Raw genomic sequence first — 20,736 nt, 5'->3', positions numbered from 1 at the left:
CACGCAAGCTCTCTATCGTCGCTGCACTTGCGTGGTCAATACCCCCCGTCCATTTCCTGCCTCCGCGCTGCTTTTTTTCGCCATCCTCCCGAGGTCATGTGCCCCGTCACGGACGTCACTGTCACGCTTTTGCCCTCGATTTGGCAGTGTTGCAACTCCACGCTCATTGGGTCCAGCCCTTAAACGAGTGTATCTACGTCTGCGTGGACATGTATTGCGCCCATCTAATTCTTGCTGCCGGGCAAATTGACCAGGAAGGCAGTCTTTGGACACGATCTTGCTTGTGATACTTTCGGCGCCGCAACCGACCTTTACGTTCCAGTAACAAGCGTGGGGGGCAAAGGAGCTATATCTTGTATTGTGACACAACCATGGGGCTTGACCTATCGCGACTTTTGACTCAGAAACGCACAATGTCAGCAGAAAGCTATTTTTACGACTTCAAGCGATCCAGGAACACGATGTGCGCAGAATAAGCGCTTCCCAACCCATTCCGCAACCTTCCCCGATCGATAATATAACATATTCAACCACTTCCCACTTCATTTTCCGTCCATACCCCACTTTTTCGCCTCGCCTTCTCTAAAGATGTCACGAATGTCACGTCACGCTTTTTGCGCTCGATTTGGCGATGTTATAACTTCACCACCAAAGTGATTCCCCCTTAACCAACCATACCTTCATGTGCACCAGCATGGACTGCGTAACCCCAATCCTTGTCTCCCGGCTTACAGAGCAGAAGGCCCTCGTTGGAGACGTTTTCGCGGGCGACATATTTTGTACGAGGACCTTTTTTTGGCGCAAAGTGGGGGTGATATGTGGGGCGGACAGTTATCCTTGGGCTCGATATGCGTACCCTTGTGGTAGGAATACGACGTGGCGACTCAGAATCCTCGCAGGACTGTAAAGAAGATGACTTCTGACCATTCCCCAAAGTCCTTCCGGCCCCTCGAGTCTTGGTCGACTAGAATTGTGTTATTCGATCGTATCTCGGGATATATCAACCTCTTCGATAGCAGCTGCGATAGCAGCTGCGATAGCCAGACCGGTTGTTCAGTGGTAGGGAATCGTCATACAAGGGAGAGGTGGCTGTTGCATTTATACATGTTTCCTATTCACGCTATGCAATCGGCCAGTATCCCACCGCATCCCACAGACTTCCTGTCGGCGACTGTGATCGACATTCACCGGTAAGTAAATACTTATACGAGAAACACAAGCAGTGGTCACTCGCCTTTTTTGTAGAGATATACAACCCAGGCGCTGAGAACGTAAAGTGACGCGTCTTGGCCATATTCGCCACCGTTCCTCGCAGATGCTTCACGACCTCCACGCTCTCCTCCCCAACTCGAAGTACATGAGTGGGCAAGCACAGCACCGCTGCGAATTCGATCTCCCGCAGACTGTACATGTGAGCCCCAAGTTCAACAGGAGAAGAGTCGCGAGAGAATGCATGGAATGACTGGGCTATAGACACGAACGGCGCTGCTGAGGCTGAGTCTTCGAGCAATGCGCGGATGTACAGTGAGCGAAGCCCAGATAGCGTGCGTGTGTTGTCTGCGTATTTGTCCATGTTCATTACAGAGAGAAACACTTCGTGAGCTGTTGACAAGTCCAGCGCATTGAGGACGGTCAGATCTTCTAGTGTTGGAATGTTGTCCAAGATATGTAGGGCGGCCCCACTAATCCGAGGCAAGTCCAGGGTAAGTGATTTGAGAGGGCATCTTGATCGCTGCAAAAGAGCAGAGAGGGAAGAATCCGCCTCGAGATCCAGCCCTAAAACGTCCAGGTCGTCGAGCGAGGGGAGCACAAGTCTGTCCGACCACGAATATTGACACTTGTCGGAGTACATGACTCGGAGAGATCGGAGATACGGAAGAACAAGTGTTTCCGCGTGAGTCATTCTCCTCGGGACATCGAGGATTTCATACAGCACCTCTATGCTGAGGCTCGTGAGCAGTGGCGTACATTCTAGTAGCTCGTTTATGCACTCGAGATCGAGCTGCCTGAGTGACAGTTTGGTAATTTGCTGCCAAGGGACGACGAGCTGCGCTACTCGTATATTTTGAAGATCCAGCTCGCGCAGGGCGGGTGAATCTGCAAACAGGGTCAGTGGTGGGTGCGGCGTCAAATCCGAGTCGTTGCCCGGGGCCCAGGCCGCCCAGGGGACCGGGATATAAAGGAACAGACTGCTGAGTGCCGAGACCTGGCCCTCGAAGTCCATAATGGAATGAGCATTTTCGACTAGAAAGTTGAGATTCCCCGCGTATTTGACAGTCCTCTTGGCGACGGAGCTGGACCAGGGGAACAGGGTCCTGTTCATTGCGTGTATTTCGAGGGGATATTCCCGTGATCTGGTCAAGCACTGTTCCAGACACCAGGTATTGAATTGCCCCTTGGCAGTATTGTCGTCCCAATTCCACAACAGAAGTTTCGACCAGAGGCACGGTAGCCCCAGTGCCACTTCTCGCCAACGGCTACACACAGCTGCCAGAGTCCGGGGGCTGCAGCGGTTAAGCATGATCCTATGATCGGTGGGTATTTGCACTCCGAGTTCGTCGACGCAGTGGGCGAAGATCTTGCCGAGAATGTCAAACGGCAAGCTCAGAATGTCGCGGTAAGTGACTTCCCTCAGTCGGGCAACGACGCTGCGACGAGCATCGATATAGGCAACGAGCTGGTTACGGAGAGTGTCGATATGGGAATCGATGGCGGCGAGTTGTGTACGCAGTTCGGTAGGTGTCAGCTGTTGGCCGTTCATCGGGAGGATGGACGCAAGAGTCAAAAGAGGTACGTGGGAGCCCGACAATCTTCGTGACATCTGATTGGATAAGACATGGGAAATTTTACGGGGACCCATGTCAAGTTTACAAGTTCATTAACTTGAACTTCAGGAGTCTCAGACGTCCTGATATGTAGTTAGTCTCTGTGTGCTCAGTTAGCACTTGTATCAGCTTTAACACCTGGCTTACAGTTTACGTGACCCGTTGATGCTCCCAGCCATGCTTCCTCTCGCGCTGTCCAGTATCACACCCTCCCTGAGTCCGAGATGCAGGACCATATCCAGAGAGTGCGGATCCATACCCTTCGCGATGCACAGCTCGACAATCGCCTCATATGTCGCGTCGTCCCATGAATGGTCGTAAACATGCATCTGGATCTCAAGCGCGGGAAGTCCCAGGGCAAGCGCTTCGGCTGCAACCAGCGGCTCGCTGGCTTCGGGGTCAAGTGACCAATAGGCGACCCGCTCGGGGCGTTTCACTCGCAGACCCAGCGGACCGTCGAGGAATTCCCAATACGGGCAGAGGGCCAGATACGCGTCAACCTTCGTGTCGAGAGGCGGCACATGTGCCGATCTGAGGCGAACCTCGCAGCTGGCACTTGACGGCAGCGCTGCAGAGATTATATAGTACGGTGATCAACTTGAAGTGGCTGAGACAACGTACAATATTCTGGACGAGTCCGAGAAACGCCGAGTTCTTTGAAAACGTAGGCCGCTTGCGCAAGCCAAGTCGTCTCGATATCTTGATAGCCCCGCGCCGACCACTCATCTGTGTCAATCGAAATCCGGAACGACTGCCATCGCTCTTCTGCGCTGGAATCGCGCGAATATGGGACACTGGTAAATCCAATTAGCAAGCTTCAGGCACGGATAGACTATAGTATGCAGAACTTACTGAGACCACCCGGTTCCTCTCCTCATCATTAGCCGAAGATCATTGGATAATGAGTGACCTATCCAGGAATACATCTGCCCCCTCTGGAAATTGGCGGCACTTGAAAACCGCACCACAGGCTCGTACGCATACATTGGGCTCAGAAGCGCATGTATCGGTAGTTGAAGCTCCATTCGCGTCTGCTGGCGCGAAACGACATTGAGCTCTACCCGGGACTGAATGACTTGGCGCCTGTTCCTGATTGGTAGACATGCCGCGAGGAAGTCGCGGATAGAAAACGCCTTGATCATCTCTGGGATATCCTTTGCGACGGGGTTCATCTGCGGCTCAGGGTTCGCGCCAACCCGAGTTTGGCATTCGAACTGTTGTGGCAAGAAGTATGTGAGATCTCCTTGGAATATCTCCAGAGCTAAGCAGCGCGTGGAAGAGCGCATCCAAAACGTGAACATCGGTGATTTCTCATCATAATATGAGCGGCTTCACTGAAACAATGGGACAAGCACCTACCACAGACGAAATGCCCATTCTCTGCCCCACATATTTGCCAACTTTCTGTTTGAGGTAGGATTCTGGCGGGTCTGCCGGTCACTTTTGCTTACCAGGAACTCAAGCATCTGTGTCGCAGATCAACAAGCGTGCTAGGACCAACTCCAAGAGTAGGCAGAACCCACCAAATATTGCCGATAGTACATTGTCGCGAGCATAGATGGCTCCTGAAACATTTGCTCGGGCGGTACCAGGTCTGAAAATTGCCTGTCAGTAGGACTGAGTCATACGTCAAAGCAATATTTACCGTCATGGAACACAGCAGCATATATTCCCTTCCGACTGGCTGTTCCAAATAGCTGCAGGATGGCAGGGCTTCTGCCAGGGACGAAGTTAAACGTGAGTGGAATCATGACGCCACGCGAAAGCTTGCCGAAAATGTGCATGTTCTGTAATGGCCCTAATCCAGTCCTACGATATCGCGATTCAGAGGGTGAGTTGGGTGGTAGGAAGAGCAACACGCACCTGCTGCGCCTTGTCTCCTTCATAAATGGCAACACTCATGTCCGACGTTGAGCCATACACCCGAGCAGCATACATCGACCGCGAGGCTCTTGATACATGGGTGGCTGTTGCTTTTCCATCCTTTGGTCCATGATTTGTCTGGAGCCGGAGGTGCCGCAGGTCTAAATCGCCCCACCGGATGCGTCGGAAGTCTTCCGTCGGGTCTGTGTTGATCAGCCATACTGGGGTTAAGAGACGCGCAAGACACACCTTCGTCCTCCTCCCCGACCGAAGGAGCGGAAAAGTGCAAATGATACGACTCTGCCCGGAAGGTCCCGCCAGAAACAGAGAAGTTGTGCGAGTTGGCGAAGATTTGTGGGCTTGAGGCGAGATTTGTGGTAGTCTGCAGTGATAAACCTTGTGTTGTGGAGGCGGAAGTGGGCGTGGTAGACACCTGTGGTGGGTCCAGGTTCGAAGCGGGCATCGAGGTGGAAGTACAGGTGGAAGAGCAAGTGGAAGAGGACGGAAAGCTGTGGAGATGATAACCTGACATACTTAGCTTGACATTGTGGCAGGTCGAGGTCGCTTCCTGGTTTCGACTCTTGAACGGTATGGCAGGGTTTCGCCTCCGGTAGATTGAGCAGCGTGCCCAAAGCGTCCCCGTCTGGGAAACAAATGAGAAGTGCTGACTCATCAAGGTGACGACTTTTTCATCTTGACCACGACGACCACCTGGAGTCTCCTCCACTGGCAGACGCCTCAGCACGCGTTTGGAGACGGCCTAAAACATCGTACGATTCACTCCATCATGTCTCTGATCCTGTTCTAACCTACCCATAGCTCGCGCTGAGGTTTTTCGATAGAGTGGCCTGGCCCACCAGTTACAACTGTAACCTGTCCAATGACGACAGCAACTCCACCCAAAGATAGGAAGGCTCTCGGGCGATGAGAAGCAGCCTCCATTGGATCGTTTACGTGCAGGATGGAATCGTGGTTGGTCGAGAATGAAGCACCTGGCTCCAAGGTCCGTTTGCGCTATCTTCTCCAAGTTTTCTCTGAGCTCACAGGTACTCAGCATTCGACATCTCCATGCTGCTCCACTCTCCTGGACGAGCCTCCAATGGCCCTTTAACTCCTCAGTCCCCACATTTCTTCCAGCACCGGCCCTTCTTAGCCCCACCTTCTTGCCAGACGTGTCAGGCCGACAGCTCTGCGTCTTCGTCCACCAAGGAGATATGTGGCACAATCTCGAGACAACGAGAGGCCAGAAACACTGGGAGGGCTGCACTCATGGTCGTGGGCCAGGCGCTTTAGCCTCATCGCACTCGTCTTGACGACAAACACGCGCGTTGTCGTCTAAAACTATCCATAGTATCTTGCTGGAGCCTTCGACGCAATATCGCATTCGAGCCACTTGATACCGTCGCCACTTGCTTATTTTGGACTTTTCGGTGAGTCGAAGCTCGCTTTTCGCCCATTTGTTGTGTCGCTCATCGTCTTCCAGCCCTTCCTTGGCTCTCTTAGTTCTATATCCACACTATCCCTCCAACGACTCATTTCCCGACTGCGGCTCTTGTCTGCGTACCCACCCATCGCATCGACCTACCCCTTCTCCATTCCAATCCTCTCATAACCGCGGATTGTAGACACCATTTGCGAACCCCCAGCCTTCCTCAACCCGTTCGTCGTCATCACCGCCAGCTATGGTTGACACGTCAGCACCTTCGGGATGAGGGAAGACGACTTTCTCCGCCGCCTGACCTTTTGCTCAATGGCGTTAATCCCGCTACTTTTCGCATAAACCACTCAAGCGGGAAGGCTCTTTCTGAGGCATTGGCAGCCTCATCGTCGCTCATTTTGTGGATAAGCCTGAATGAAGATTCATACATCAGTTCCACGACGCAAACGTGTAAACGGCCTCGTATGTGGAAGCCGTCATGTTGGATGCATCTGCGCTCGGGACCCTTCGCACTAGTGGAAGAGGACTTGGGTTTCGCCACTTGCCTAATTTGGAACGTGCTGGTGTCCGAATTTCTTTTCTTTTGTTTACAACACACTTATATGTGCGCAGTTTCACCTTGAAGCTCATCGGCTACACCTCCTCTATCAGCTCCGCCCCATCATCTTCCGTCGACTTCCTCCGTTTCCCCGAAAAGCATCATACCCGCTTTCTCGCTTTTCCCTCAGGCCTCAGCGGTACTTGCCTCCAATTCCCATCGAAATCGAGACCTTCGAATACGAGACATATGCCCTCCATTTCCCCGCCATATTCCACTCCTTTACGGCTTTAACATCGCCTTTACCTGCCATCTTATCGCGGTCGAGGCAGACATGGTCGACTTCGGGTCGGAGGCCAGCGTGGCAAAGTGGCTGCGGCTCGTTCTCATTCGATGGGAACCTATTACTATTTGCGGGTTTTCATTCCTATTATCATTGTCTTTCCACCCACTCTCCGCATTCCCGGATGAAAAACGTTGCATACTATATTTTTATCCTTTCGTACTTCACCATGCATATGTTTTGCTTGTACCTTTTCTTTACTCTTCTTAGACAACTCTTACTTATCACTTATGTATATTGCATAGTCCTTTTCTTCCCCATCTTCCCCAGACATCATTATCCGATACGACCTGCAGATGTTACTTACAGCCAACTCTGGCTCCTTGATACGGTCCTGGGCGCACAGTTTGGTTCTAGGGTGATGTGTCTGGCTGTAGCCGCATGACGCAGCGCACCTTCGCTGAGCCTGTCATCCGGAGGTGCTGCAGAATCTGCCGCCGGAACACCCTCTCTGCGGGACACATCTCCTCGCGCTCCATTAATGCCGCGTCCCAGCCCTCCGCCGGGTCGTAGTGGTTCGCGGCCGGCTGCCCGTGTTGGTCTGCGTGATGCCCCCCGCACAGTACCGTGAATTGGAGCATCCGCAGCCGGCCAAGTTGTGCAGAGTCCAGGCATGCAGCGAAGCGCTGCAGGTCTGGCGGCGGAAGTTGGACAAAGAGGCTGTGGTGAGTGAGCAGGCCAAGGGATAGGTGTGCGAGGGGGGAGTTTGTGGGGAGTTGCTCGAGGAGGGTGGGGAGGATAACACGGAGGAAGGCTTTCCAGGAGCTCACGAAGCGGTCGCCGTCGAAAGTTATGTGGAGGGTTTCAAGATTGGGCATAAGGCTGAGGTCGAATGCATGTCCGGTTAGGGTTTGGACTAAATATCCAACGTCAGCTGTTTACTAGTACAAGCGTAAAATCAAGGACTGTCTCACAGAGGACATCGAAGCAAAGCGATAGACTGGTGATACCCGCCCCGCAATTGTGGAAGTAACCATTTAACAGGATCGGTTGGGATGTGGCGAATGAGATTCTTGCGACAGAGAGATTGAGTATGAGATGGGCGGTCTGCGGCGCCGTCGTCTTGTCGTTCAGCCAGTCGAAGAAATACACTTCGCTGATGGGGCGTGCCGTGATGTTGAGGTTCAACGTGTCCAGCTGGAGCCTGGGACGCGGGACATCGTCGTCTGCGTCCTCCACCGCCGCCCAGCCCCGCGCTGCTGCCCATTCTATCGACTCCAGTGCTAGATGCTTGAGTTTTGGAAGAGAGGCAAGCATCACGGTGAAGTGCGAGAAGCTCCCAAAGTTTACTCGGGACAGCTCCAGACGTTTGAGGTTCGGAAGTGGAGGGAAATCGAAGTAGTACATGGTCGAGTCGATGCGTAATTCCGTGAGCCGCGGAAAGTCGGGCAAGTGCCGGAAAAGCCTCTGCGTAGGCCCGTTTTCACAGAAGAAGAGGTCTAAGCGGCGAAGGCTGGGGCGAAAAACGTCATTGTCGAGATGGTGAAGGAAGTCGTCGAGGTCTTCGCCGCGGAGAACGAGTTTGGTGTACAGATTGTGTCGGCTGGCGAAGAGCCAGGAGCGACAAACAAGCGTGCACGCGCGGAGCGTGGGCTTGTCGAAGATGTTATCGATAATGGCGTCGATGAGCTCCTGGGGTAGAGCCGAGTGTACCACCATGTGGTCGAGGACAAGTGCAAAGGCACTAGTCACGCCGTGACACTCCGCTTCCCGACGGTCATGTCGGACCGAATGGCTATCTTCTTTTTTCTCGCCTTCTTGTCGCCTTCGCCCAGATCGACAATCCCTTCGCAATGTACTCACGGTTAGCACTATGCTTTTCACCCATCGTTCACTCACCACTCACCACTCTAGACCTGTTCTTGCTTGTCAGGGCCAGTCTTGGGGCCGGTAAGGAACACGCACATAACTTGGACAGAGGAGAAGGCATGGAGTCCGCGGGATGTCCTGGAGGTGGAACTTGGTGCGTTCTAACTGTCTCTTGGTCTTCGTATTTCGCTCACTGCTCCGGAGAGAACTCCACTACTCGGTTTTCGCCCACCCACACCCACTCAGCAACACTCTTGCCGGCTTCTTAGAGCCATCCGCGAGCTGCAGCGTAGGGTGCAGGATTTAAGTGGTGTTTCAAACCACGTTTCGAAACAGCTGTTTCAAACCGCTGTTTTTAATTATTTCCAGAAAAAGTGCTGTTTCAAAACACATGACCCGTGGGAAAATTAGGCAATTCACTGGTTTTAGACAGACTTTGGCTCATGCTGTAGCAGCTATACTTACAGCTATAAAGGTAACATCCTAATCAGCTATTGTTACTCTCCATTTAATGTCACTGGAGGTCTTTTAAAGGCTCCAAGTGTTACCATCACATCAGTGATAGGGTCACAACATATACAGATAACACAGAATATAACTTAGGATAGCAAGGGGTACCCTGAAAGCTTGAGAAATGGTGTAAAAGACCAAGTGAATACATATGCTAGCCCAAAAAATCATTCAAAAGGTCAAAAATTGCCATTTTAGGCAATTTTAATCAATCCCTGTTTGCAAACCGGTTTCTAAATCGGCTGGGAGTTCAAACCGGTTTTAATAACCCCCCATAATTCAATCCTGAACCCTACCAGTGCAGCGCGTGTTTTTGCGCGTCTTCCAGCATAATAAGCTGCTACTTTCGAGGGATGGTACGGACTCAAAAGCGAGTTCACCGCCCTCTCGTCTCATTCAGCAATGCATCTGGGAGGGACCTCGTCACGGATATGTCTCGTCAGCGGGTACCCATACAGAACCACTAGGAACACCGTCCACGGGAACGGAATTTACGGTTTCTACGTCTTTACCTGGGATAACGCCGAAGGCAAACCCATCAAGCTACAAAAGAGGCGTGATTCCCATTCTCCTCGGCTTTCCTTTCACACAATCTCCTACAAGAAGTCATCGTTATTATTCACCTACTCGAAGGGCCACTGTCTACACGTACCATGCAAATCCTTCTACAATCACAATCCCGCCATGTTCTGGCCGCGCTACAAATCTTTTTTTCGCATTTACCATCCTTTACGCGTCGCCCCGCCCAAGCCTTTCGACTTCTTATCCACGTTTCTCGGGACTCCTCCTTTGCGGCTTTTCTGTGCCCTTGCGCAGACATCGTCGATTTGGGGGTCAGAATCCAACCCCATCTTCCCCGTGCATCACATTCTATCCTATCCTATCATATCATATACTATACGATCTGTAGAGCCTATCCCAGACCTTACCTACAGCCCAACTCTGGCTCCTAAATACTGGGCATGTAGTCACTCTAGGGTGACGTGTCTGGCTGGAGCCGCAAGACGCAGCGCACCTTCGCCGACTCGGAGCCTGTCATCTGGAGGTGCTGCAAAATCTGCCGCCGGAACACCCTCTCCGCGGGACACATCTCCTCGCGCTCCATTAATGCCGCGTCCCAGCCCTCCGCCGGGTGGTAGTGATTCGTGGCTGGCTGCCCGTTGACAAGCTTTCTCACTGGTGTGAGAAAGAACAAGAAAAGCAAGAGCCCTTCAAACTGCTCTAACTGCAACCAAAGGCTACAGCACAACCAGAGAGGGAGAAGAAGAGGAAGACTTTGAACTCTGAGGAAACTCTGCTGGGGGAAACTATATGATATGATGAACTAACTAGAGACAGGCTTATATACCCTACTAACTAGGAGCTAGGAGAAAGGAACAGGAACTACAGAAGGAACCATATAGAAACTAAGGAACGCATAAAGGGAGAGATCAGGAACAACTACCAAATATGAGCAAACAAGCACAAACAAGCAACAACAAGCTGAAGGCTTGTCATCCCCTCCCAACTGAAAATGTGACTGTCCCCAGTCACTGACAAGGAGGTGGAGAAGAGAGGAAGGCTTGGTGAAGGTTTATGAAGGATATGTGAATTGTTGAAGGCATTAAGTCAATGAGAGATGCTGGTCAGGTGATCTGCCTGTCACACGCAGCACGAGACAAGTGTCGGAAGTGAGGTTCGAAACGTTGAAGCGCTGAGCGCGGCCAGTTGATCAGCATCAAACACACAAGCATCTTGTTGATTTGATTGGGGAGTGACCGGAAGCACCAGCAAGCGAAGGGGAAAGGTCGTTGAAGAGGCGGCAGCGGTAGTTAGGGCCAACGTTGCTCGTCGATCAACTGTGATCGTGTCAGCATTCGGAGATGTTGAACGGCCCAGGTCCGTTTGCACGTAAGCGGCATCACACGCCGCGGCTAAAAGAAGCACGGGGGAGGTCGAAAAGGAGGCTGGGGGAGACCGGCTGGTGTTGTGAACCGGTTCCGGGTTTGTGGTCGCTAGGGACAGCTTGTCGCTCGCCGTTGGCGCGAAATCTTGGAGCAGGAAGGTAACCGGGACGCTCGGAGGAGTTGTCCGAGGATGTCGAGGCGAAATTAGCGGGAAGATCGGCCTTCGGGCGGTGATCGCTGATCGCCGGGCGGGGCTGTGCACTCATTTGCTTCCGCCCTCATCTCCTCTCCTGCTCGTTTCGCCGCCATACGGGCCTGCAGCACGCGCTGCTCGATGGCAATCGCTTCAAGACGTTGTTCGTCGCTCACGGACGACGATTCGAGGAGGGGAGCTCGGGTGGAAGTGGTGGGAGTGGTGGAATGGGGGAAAACATCGACAACGAGATGTGGGGTCGGCGGCGTGCTCTGCATGCCATTTCAGCATGCGGTCGCGTAAGTAGGGGAGTCGTGGGTCGCGAGCCGGGTACCGTCCGTTTGGCAAGGTGACTTTGCCTTCGCTATTGCGACTGACTAGTCCATTCTGTAGGTCCTCGCGAATCTGTGGGCAGACGCGAATGAAGTGCGAGATTCCGCTGCAGTATGAGCAGCCGGGCTGGCGCTGGACAATCGCAGGGCTAGGGACCGCATGGTAGAAGGTTTGGACTGGAGTTTGGACCACGGGCTCGCGTGTTTGACTGGCGAGGAGAGCGACGAGTTGGTTAACTGAGGTGAGCAGCACTTTCATGTCTGTTTCGAGTTGGCTAGCAGAATGCGGCTTTTCAGAGCTTGGCGGGCGCTCAGAAACAGGCTGCAGAGGTGGCGGGGGCTCCGTACGCGAATACGAACCCGCGAGCACGAATTTCGCCGCATCGTAGACGTCTTTCACGTCGTAGGGGTCGTCGAGGGGAATGCTGGGCCGTAAAATCTGAAGACGCTGTGTGACGGCAGTATGGAGGGATGCGGGCTGAAGTGCACGAAGACATGCGCGGCTCTGTTCGGTCTCGGAGAGCCGGTTCTTCGAGATCAAGAACTTGCCCATGCGGACAAGCGAACGGTAGAAGATGGCAAGGTCGTTTTCTGAGTGTATGCCAGCGGCGGCTGTGGCACTCAGGTGCGCATCCCATTCTTTCAACGTGTAAAGATGCTGTTCGTCGTTGCCAGCATAGTGCGCCATCGTAGCAATCTTCAAGTCGTCGCAGGACTTGGTTGTGTCAGCAAATTCGTCAAGGCCTTCGACCAGTTCTTGGTCGTCCATTGGCAGGTACCGCGCGCAAGCTTTCTTCCGCTGTTGCTCATCACTGATTTGCGCCAGATCGAGCAGGTATTCGACATCCGAGAAGTAGCGTCGCAGCTCCGAAGGCTTCGAAGGGTCGAATGTGGGTGCAGTCAACGCGCCGCGTGCGGGGCATCGGGATGGCGGCAGGCGCGGAGGTTGTTGGCATGCTGGGAAGTGCAGCGAGGCGAAGCGCGATGAGCGAGGGGCGAGGCGGGGTTGGAGAGGAGGTCGGAGGGGTGCGCTGAAGCAGGGGGTGTCGAGGTGGAGAGCCGAGGGGGAGTAGAGTGAGCGTAGATCCAAGCTGTAGTAGATGGGGAGTAATAGACCGATTTCTGAGACTGTTACGTAGCTGTGCTGTGAACCAAGAGGTGTGTCGGATGCACTTTGAAGTACCCTCTGGTGGGCTCCAAAATGACAAGCTTTCTCACTGGTGTGAGAAAGAACAAGAAAAGCAAGAGCCCTTCAAACTGCTCTAACTGCAACCAAAGGCTACAGCACAACCAGAGAGGGAGAAGAAGACTCAGGAAGACTTTGAACTCTGAGGAAACTCTGCTGGGGGAAACTATATGATATGATGAACTAACTAGAGACAGGCTTATATACCCTACTAACTAGGAGCTAGGAGAAAGGAACAGGAACTACAGAAGGAACCATATAGAAACTAAGGAACGCATAAAGGGAGAGATCAGGAACAACTACCAAATATGAGCAAACAAGCACAAACAAGCAACAACAAGCTGAAGGCTTGTCACCGTGTTGGTCTGTGTGATGGCCCACGCAAAGCACCGTGAATTGGAGCATCCGCAGCCGGCCGAGTTGTGCAGAGTCGAGGCATAACGCGAGGCGCTGTAGGTCTAGTGGAGGGAGCTGAACGATGAGGCCGATGTGGGCGAGGAGGTCGAGGGAAAGATGCGCGAGGGGGGAGTCAGTGGGGAGCTGTTCAAGGAGCGTGGGGAGGATGTCGCGGAGGAAGGCTTTCCAGGAGCTCAGGGAGCTGTTTCCGTCGAAGGTTATGTGGAGGGTTTGTAGATTACGCAGAAGGCCGAGGTTGAACGCATGTCCAGTGAGAGCCTGCACTAGATATGTATTGTCAACAGTTTATAATAGTAAAATAAGACCGTCTCACAGAAGACATCGAAGCAAAGCGATAGGCTGGTGATGTCCGCACGGCAGTGATGGAGATAGCCGGTCAACTGTATCGGCGGGTGGAATGGGGCGAATGATATTCTCGGTGCGGTAGAGAGGTTGAGCACGAGGTGGGCTGTTCGCGGCGCCGTCGTCATGTTGTTCAGCCAGTCAAAAAAGTACACCTCGCTGGTGGGCCGCGTCGTCGTAATGTTGAGGTCCAGCGTCTCCAGCTGGAGCCTAGGATGTGGGCTATTAACCTCTGTATTCATTACCGCTGCCCAGCCAGGGCGCGCGGCGGCCCACTCCATCGCCTCCACTGCCAGATGCTTCAGTCTGGGAAGAGACGCAAGCATAGCTGTGAAGTGCGTGAAGCTTTCAAATTGTACCAGACACAGCTCTAGACGCTGTATGCTATGAAGTTCCGGGAAGTTTAAGGAATACATTGTCGAGTCGATTCGTAATTCTGTGAGCCGGAGGAAGTCGGGAAGACGGCGGAGGAGCCTTTGTGTCGGCCCGTTTTCGCAGAAGTAAAGCTCTAGGCGGCGGAGGCTGATGCGGAAAACGTCGTTGTCGACATGGTGTAGGAAGTCGTCGAGGTCTTCGCCGCGGAGAACGAGTTTGGTGTACAGATTGTGTCGGCTGGCGAAGAGCCAGGAGCGACAAACAAGCGTGCACGCGCGGAGCGTGGGCTTGTCTAAGATGTTATCGATAATGGCGTCGATGAGCTCCTGAGGTAGAGCCGAGCGTACCGCCATGCGGTCGAGGACAAGTGTCACGGCACTAGTCACGCCGTGACACTCCTCTTCCCGACGGCCATGTCGGACCGAATGCCTGTTTTCTCGCATTCGCCCAGATCCACAATACACACATCCCATTCGCAATGCACTCGCGGTTAGCACTATGCTTTTCACCCATCATTCACTCAGCACTCCAGACTCGTGACCTCGTCCTTGCTTGTCGGCGCGAACTTGAACAAGGAACCTACACACATTGACCGACTTGAACTTGGAAGGAGGGGAAGGAATAGACGCGGCGGGATGTCCTGGAGGTGGAACTTGGTGCGTTTTCACCGTCTCTTGTTCGTAGTATTTCGCTCACTACTCCCTCCCGACCAGAACTCCACTACTCGGTTTTCGCCCACCCACACCCACCCGGACCCCCCTTAGCAACACTCCTGCCGGCTTCTTAGAGCCATCCGCGGGCCGCAGCGCGTGTTTCCGCACGTTTCCAGCATGATAAGCCGCTCCTTTCGAGGATGGTACGGACTCAAAAGCGAGTCCAACGCCGCGCATTACCCTGCGATGTCGCTCCTCTCATTCAGCAACGCATCTGGAAGGGACTCGGTCACGGATATGTCTCGTCAGCTACGCCGTCCGGAAACGTCAACATCTGTTTCTACGTCTTTACGAGGGGATATCGCCGGAGGCAAACCCATTGCTTCCTCTGGCGGCTCCAAAGACAAAAGAGGCCTCCTCCATCTTTTCTGCGGCCTTCCTTTCACACACACTCTTCCACGAAGTCATCTGTATTCACCGACCCGAACAATGTCGACACATGCCATACAAATCCTCCTACAATTACAATCCCGCCATGTCGCGCTGGCCGCGCTCTATTTCTTTTTCGCATTTACCATCCGTTACGCACAAGCCTTTCAACCTCTTATCCACGTTTCTCGGGACTCGACCTCGGGCAGTAGTTGTCCCATGATCGCTGAATCCATTGTTGACTTTTTTTCGCGGCGTTTATGCCTTTTTTGCGGAGGCACTCCATCCGTCGAGCATGTTGCTTAGTATCAAACTGCTCTTAAATTCATTCAAACCACTCCTGCCTTCTGTTGATGACGGGCATATCTTTTCGCCATATTCGGCATCGCTCCAGTTCTGCAATTGCCATTTCCGGGACGGTGTCTAAAGAACCTAGGTCTGAGGTTATAATCGAAATTTTGCGCGGGTATGCTGTCCAATCGTAAAAAGCAACGAGAAACTGACGAGATTTCAGGGCTCTCGACTTGCATTGTCCAATCCACTGACAGGAAGGAATGGACTTTGAGCGGCTCTCAAGTCTCGATGTCTGGGAAGTGGTGATCTGCAAGCACGCTGCACAAAGCCGGAACATCGAGATAAGCATTCCAGCGGCTATTGGTCACATACCCCCTCATTATGATGAGAGCTGTTTTATCCACCAGAGACTCGACGGATGCAAACGGCCAAAGCGGGTTGCCGTCGACAGATCCTGGTTTTGAGTCACGACGCGTCATCCACAACGATTAAGGCCAGCCCACGCACCGACAGCTTAGCACATTGGAATGGACAGTGGCCTGAATATCTTAATGGTGTATTGTTGCAGCTGGGGTCGGTCCCGCAACTGCGGGGCCGCGGTCCTGAAGAGAAAAACGACCTCAAAGAGTAATCCCACACTCTCTTTCGGCATGCTTCCTCGATCTTTCAGGGGCTTAACCGGTGAGATAAGTGTTGCTACCGCATCATTGCACTCGTTGTCAGCCGTGCCCATAGAACTCGCAGCCACCAACCGCATTTCAATTTGGACAAAACCCACACGCCGGTCATTCGACGCCTAGAAATATGCTTCGAAGACGACTTTCCCGAACTGCCAACCACACCATCTCAACCCCCCACATGGTGGCTTGTCGCAACCCCGTTATCGCACTCGAAACCACGACTCGCGCCCCGGGTATTCTTCGGACCGGCTCGTTTTAGCCACGCTGTCAAGTCAAAATGTGCGTCTAATCTTATCCGCGATTGGCCGCTGACGATGCGCATTTCGCAGGCCGTCTTCAGATGTCACTTCGGACAGCACTCAAAAATGGGCTGCCTCACGCGAAACGCTGCGAGAAGCATAGATTAGATTGCCGCACGCACGTCGAACTGGTTGTTCGACGCGCTGTCCTCTGTGGCGCATGGGTAGCTCTTCGATTCTGTGTCGCAATTGCCGCTTCGGGACGCAGCACTGGTGCCTGGTGCTGGCTATGTGCATTCCCGAGCTGCATCTGTGCCCGGATTTCTGGAGCGCTTGTACCATTGGACGCCACCAGTGCTGCAGCCAGCCTGCTTGGCATCGACGCGGCGACCGGCTATTTCTGGGCCCCCCTTCCAGCCGGCGGGACGCAAAAATAGACGCGTCGCCTCGGTGCCGCAGCCATTCGATTAAAAGGGGACCCACCCAATATCTGCAGCGTGCTTCCAGCTTGCGATGCAGCCCTCTCTGCTTGTGGCCGTCGTCGCTCTCGCTCTCGCTCTCGCAGCCTCTGCCGCCCCGGGACAGCCCGAGAAGCGCGCTACCTGCAGCGGCGGGCGGACTACCGCACACGCGTCGTGCTGCGTCTGGTTCGACGTCCTCGACGACATCCAGGAGAATCTGTACGTGTTCTTCCCCTGCCCGCGGCCGCATGTTGGTGCTTAGATTTTGCTAGCTTTGACGGCGGAGAGTGCGGTTCGTGGCTCCCCCTGCTCTCCAACAGCATCTGTTCACTCATCTCGGCCCGTAGGCGAAGAGGTTCATGAGGTATTTGACGAGTCTGTTGTCTGCAGCGGGAATGCTCAACACCTCCGTGAAATTTGCAGTCCCTTCGTGTACGCGGAGCTGCACTGGTATTGTTTTGCATGCTGATTCTGTTTTCAAGCTGACTTTCCACGACGCAATCGGGTTCTCTCCGCTCATGTTTTTGGAAGGCGACTTTGGGTACGTTTTTGCGCGCTGCTTGTCATCGTCATGATTTGACGGGTCATCTCTGTTACAGCGGTGGCGGAGCCGGTAGGATGCTGATTCCCATCTAGCCTTCGCTCATTTTGATGTATAGACGGCTCGATCATGGCGCACTCGGATATAGAAACCGCTTTCCGTACGTCTCATCAAAGAACAATCGCAGTACAATCCTGATCCTTCACTCTCCAGCTGCCAACAACGGAATCGGTATGTTTCTGAGTGCAAACATCATCTGGCACTAAGCATCGACATCAAGACGACATCGTGGATTTGCAGCGACCGTATGCCATCGCGCACAAGGTCTCCTTCGGCGACTTGTGCGTTGGCTACACTGCCGATCATCTTATCACTGACGTGGCTACTTATCAGCATCCAATTCGCCGGCGCCGTCGGGATAACCAACTGCCCCGGGGCGCCCCGCCTGGAGTTCCTCGCAGGGCGCTCCAACTCGTCGCGCCCCTCGCCCGACAAGCTTGTCCCTGAACCACAGGACTCGATTCTTTCGATTCTTCTGCGCTTTGCTGACGCGGGCTTCACGCCGAACGAGATCGTCGACCTGCTCGTCAGCCATACGGTCGCGGCGCAGGACCATGTCGATCCGACGATCCCGGTAAGCGCACTTTTTCATTTCGAATTGGTGTGGTGTGTTGATAGAACCAAGGGCACGCCGTTCGACTCGACGCCGGGAGTGTTTGACTCGCAGTTCTTCATCGAGGTGGGTCTGGTTTTACACCGACGAATCGGCAGGTAACTCACGCCCCGCTAGACGCTCCTTGTCGGCACGTCGTTCCCGGGCAATGGGAGCAACGTCGGCGAGCTCAAGTCCCCGCTCCGCGGCGAGTTCCGGCTGCAGTCCGACGCGGCGATCGCGCGGAACCTCATGTGAGTGTGCACTGTTGCAGTTGATCCTTGGCTGAATTTCTGCACAGAACCGCCTGCCAGTGGCAGTCGTTCATCAGTGCGTGCTGCCCCTCGCTCTCGCTTTGCCTCACAACCGCCCCGCAGCCGACCACGAGCTCATGATCGGCCGCTTCCGCGCGGCGATGGCGAAGCTCGCGACGCTCGGGCAGATCCGGGCGCTGCTCACCGACTGCTCGGGTATGTCTTGGGTTTCCATGTCAGTATTTATTGACGTCCGTATCCCAGACGTCATCCCCGTGCCGAAGCCGCTTCCGGCCGGCAGTACACCGATGCTCCCGGCGGGAAAGACGATGAAGGACGTGCAAGCTGCCTGTCTCGATACCCCGTTCCCCACGCTCACGGCCGCGCCTGGTACGTCTTTTCCCCTGATGATGACAACAGGCAAACAGATTGACCACCACTTCCCAGGTCCGGTGACGAGCGTGGCCCCGGTGTGCGTAGTCTGCGGTTCTCCTGTTTGCCCCACAACTGACTGGTTATCGCAGCCCACCTTAGAGGAATGCGTTAATCCATTTCCTGCTGGTAGATTTTCTTGCGGATTAAGATTGCTCATTTCCTCTCTGGATTTTATTCTTCTCCTGTCTGTGTCCTCTCTCGGTGTTGTAGCAAATGGTAGCGGTCTCGTAAATCATGAACATTGGTGTTTTCATTCTCACGCGCCGCTCGTTGATCATCCCGATTCCCATGCAGAGGCTTTTTTGGTGAAACCCCCCCGTCGGATCATGATCCCACGATTAACTCGGTGCTATCGAGATCATGAGATGGCTGCCAGGGCGCTTAGATTGCAAATACATGTTCCCCGCTGGATGCCGGACGTCCCCGGCGCGGAAGCCGGCCGCAGCACATCAGCGGCATTGCGACACCAGCCCGTCTTCCCTAGCTCTTCGGTACCAGTGGTATAGCCTTAGCGTTTCTGTCCTGCTCCGCCAGGAACATTCTAGCTCGGAAACAGCTAACTGTCATGGCTCTCTGGCATCTCGCATGCATTTGGGGATACTTAAAGCGAGCTGCGAGACAGCAAACCACCAGTAGTCACCTATGGCTGCCAGCGCTTCCGCCGGGTCGCAGACGTCGGCCCTGCTTTACGCGTTCCTCAGAGCCACCGCCAGCAACAGCGAGGCTGTCTTCCACGACACCCCTGATCCCAGCCAGCTGCTCGCCCGGAATGCGACGTGGGCAGGGGCGATGACGCTCCTGGATCCAAACTACTTCACAAGACTGGTGGAGGAGAAACAGCATCCCAAGGTAAGCATCTTTGCTATAAACTTGAAGACGACTCGGATTCTCAACACCCCCTGGCAGGTGCTGTGGATCGGATGCGCCGATTCCCGAGTTGCCGAGACCAAGATCTGTGACTGTGGGCTGGGGGATATATTCACGCACAGAAACATCGCCAAGTGAGTTCATGACCAAGTGGGCAGTGAGCTTATACTGAAGGATTGTGCTTTAGCCAGCTCCCACTCAAAGATGACAATAGTCAGGCCGTCATGGAATATGCTATCAATGTGCTGCATGTCGAACATGGTAAGCCTGTCCATCTCTGTATCAGAGTTGATCACTTACCAGCTGAAACTTGACAGTTGTTGTAGTCGGACACACCAACTGCGGGGGCGTTGAAACCGCCTGGCTGGCCTCACGGGAGCCCATCCCCCGGCCTACAAGTTCAACTAGTACTGCAGCATCAACTCCTATCGAGCGCTGGCTGGCCCCCCTCATTGCCCTTTCCCGCAAACTCAAGCTCAATGAGTTGCCGCTGGAGGAGAAGGACCGAGCAGTTAATATCTTGATGGAGGCAAATGTCCAGATGCAGGTATGGCCTGTTGAATCGGTCATGACAAAATGAGCCATCTAAGCCATCTTACTATCTTTACCAGATTGACAATATGACTCAAGCCCAGGCAGTTTTTGCCATCCAGGAAAGTGGAAATAAGGCCCAGGTGCAGTTCCATCCCTGGATTTTCCATATGGAGAAGGGCACCTTGCATAGCCTTAAATAAAAATAAGCCTTTGGACACAGTCAGTTCATGCGAATCAATGGTCAGAGAGGCAAAATACATGTATGGGCGGAATAAGTAGGACAACAACAAAACAGGGAAGGAGACGGTAGAGGGGATGGAACGAAACGGAAAAGTACAAAGGACAAATAACGGCCCGTTTTTTTTTCATAGCAGCAAAAGCCGTTGGCTACCGGGAAACAGCGGGATCGACTGACGGCGAGTGACCCGCGAACGGTAACAGCGCGCCAAAAGCGTTTTACGCTTGGATATTGAAGGAGAACGGGCGAGCGTAGTCATACGTGGCCGTTATCAACCGCGTAGTACCCGTAAACTCGACAATGCTTGCCCGACGGCGATGATGTAGCCGGTGCAAGAAAAGGCGATGGCCATAGAAGTGGGAGAAATGGAGGTGCTGTGTGCCGCGTGCAAGAGCTTCGATA

The 20,736-nt window shown here is 53.7% G+C and overlaps 4 protein-coding genes across 4 annotated transcripts; 2 read left to right on the top strand and 2 right to left on the bottom strand.

The window, feature by feature from the left end:
* Window positions 1–2,919: 2,919 nt before the first annotated feature.
* On the bottom strand, window positions 2,920–5,151 carry MIND_01287200 (uncharacterized protein; the record flags this gene model as incomplete). Its single annotated transcript, XM_037369341.1, has 12 exons — window positions 2,920–2,926; window positions 2,973–3,393; window positions 3,447–3,619; window positions 3,678–4,135; window positions 4,185–4,229; window positions 4,277–4,291; window positions 4,349–4,419; window positions 4,471–4,541; window positions 4,597–4,634; window positions 4,689–4,891; window positions 4,938–5,070; window positions 5,122–5,151. 12 exons carry the CDS (start codon window positions 5,149–5,151, stop codon window positions 2,920–2,922), a joined length of 1,665 nt encoding a protein of 554 aa, XP_037214547.1.
* A 1,439-nt stretch (window positions 5,152–6,590) lies between these two features.
* Window positions 6,591–7,317, top strand: MIND_01287100 (uncharacterized protein; the record flags this gene model as incomplete). The annotated part of the gene is made up of 2 exons (XM_037369340.1): window positions 6,591–6,691; window positions 6,739–7,317. 2 exons carry the CDS (start codon window positions 6,591–6,593, stop codon window positions 6,956–6,958), a joined length of 321 nt encoding a protein of 106 aa, XP_037214546.1. The 3' UTR covers window positions 6,959–7,317.
* A 43-nt stretch (window positions 7,318–7,360) lies between these two features.
* Window positions 7,361–8,666, bottom strand: MIND_01287000 (uncharacterized protein; the record flags this gene model as incomplete). The annotated part of the gene is made up of 2 exons (XM_037369339.1): window positions 7,361–7,863; window positions 7,922–8,666. 2 exons carry the CDS (start codon window positions 8,664–8,666, stop codon window positions 7,361–7,363), a joined length of 1,248 nt encoding a protein of 415 aa, XP_037214545.1.
* An 8,199-nt stretch (window positions 8,667–16,865) lies between these two features.
* On the top strand, window positions 16,866–18,794 carry MIND_01286900 (Peroxidase; the record flags this gene model as incomplete). The annotated part of the gene is made up of 15 exons (XM_037369338.1): window positions 16,866–17,032; window positions 17,086–17,156; window positions 17,204–17,354; window positions 17,413–17,426; window positions 17,473–17,514; window positions 17,568–17,585; window positions 17,635–17,695; window positions 17,748–17,988; window positions 18,040–18,093; window positions 18,145–18,260; window positions 18,308–18,336; window positions 18,384–18,476; window positions 18,525–18,650; window positions 18,708–18,732; window positions 18,785–18,794. The coding sequence occupies 15 exons, from the start codon at window positions 16,866–16,868 to the stop codon at window positions 18,792–18,794; spliced, it is 1,218 nt and encodes a 405-aa protein (XP_037214544.1).
* Between the last annotated feature and the right edge of the window lie 1,942 nt (window positions 18,795–20,736).

Source organism: Mycena indigotica (genome assembly GCF_014461135.1).
Source record: "Mycena indigotica strain 171206Taipei chromosome Unknown Mind.scaff0013, whole genome shotgun sequence".
Taxonomy (NCBI): Eukaryota; Fungi; Basidiomycota; class Agaricomycetes; order Agaricales; family Mycenaceae; genus Mycena; species Mycena indigotica.
The sequence above is the reverse complement of the archived record's forward strand: the minus strand, read 5'-3'. Positions and strand labels throughout refer to the sequence as shown.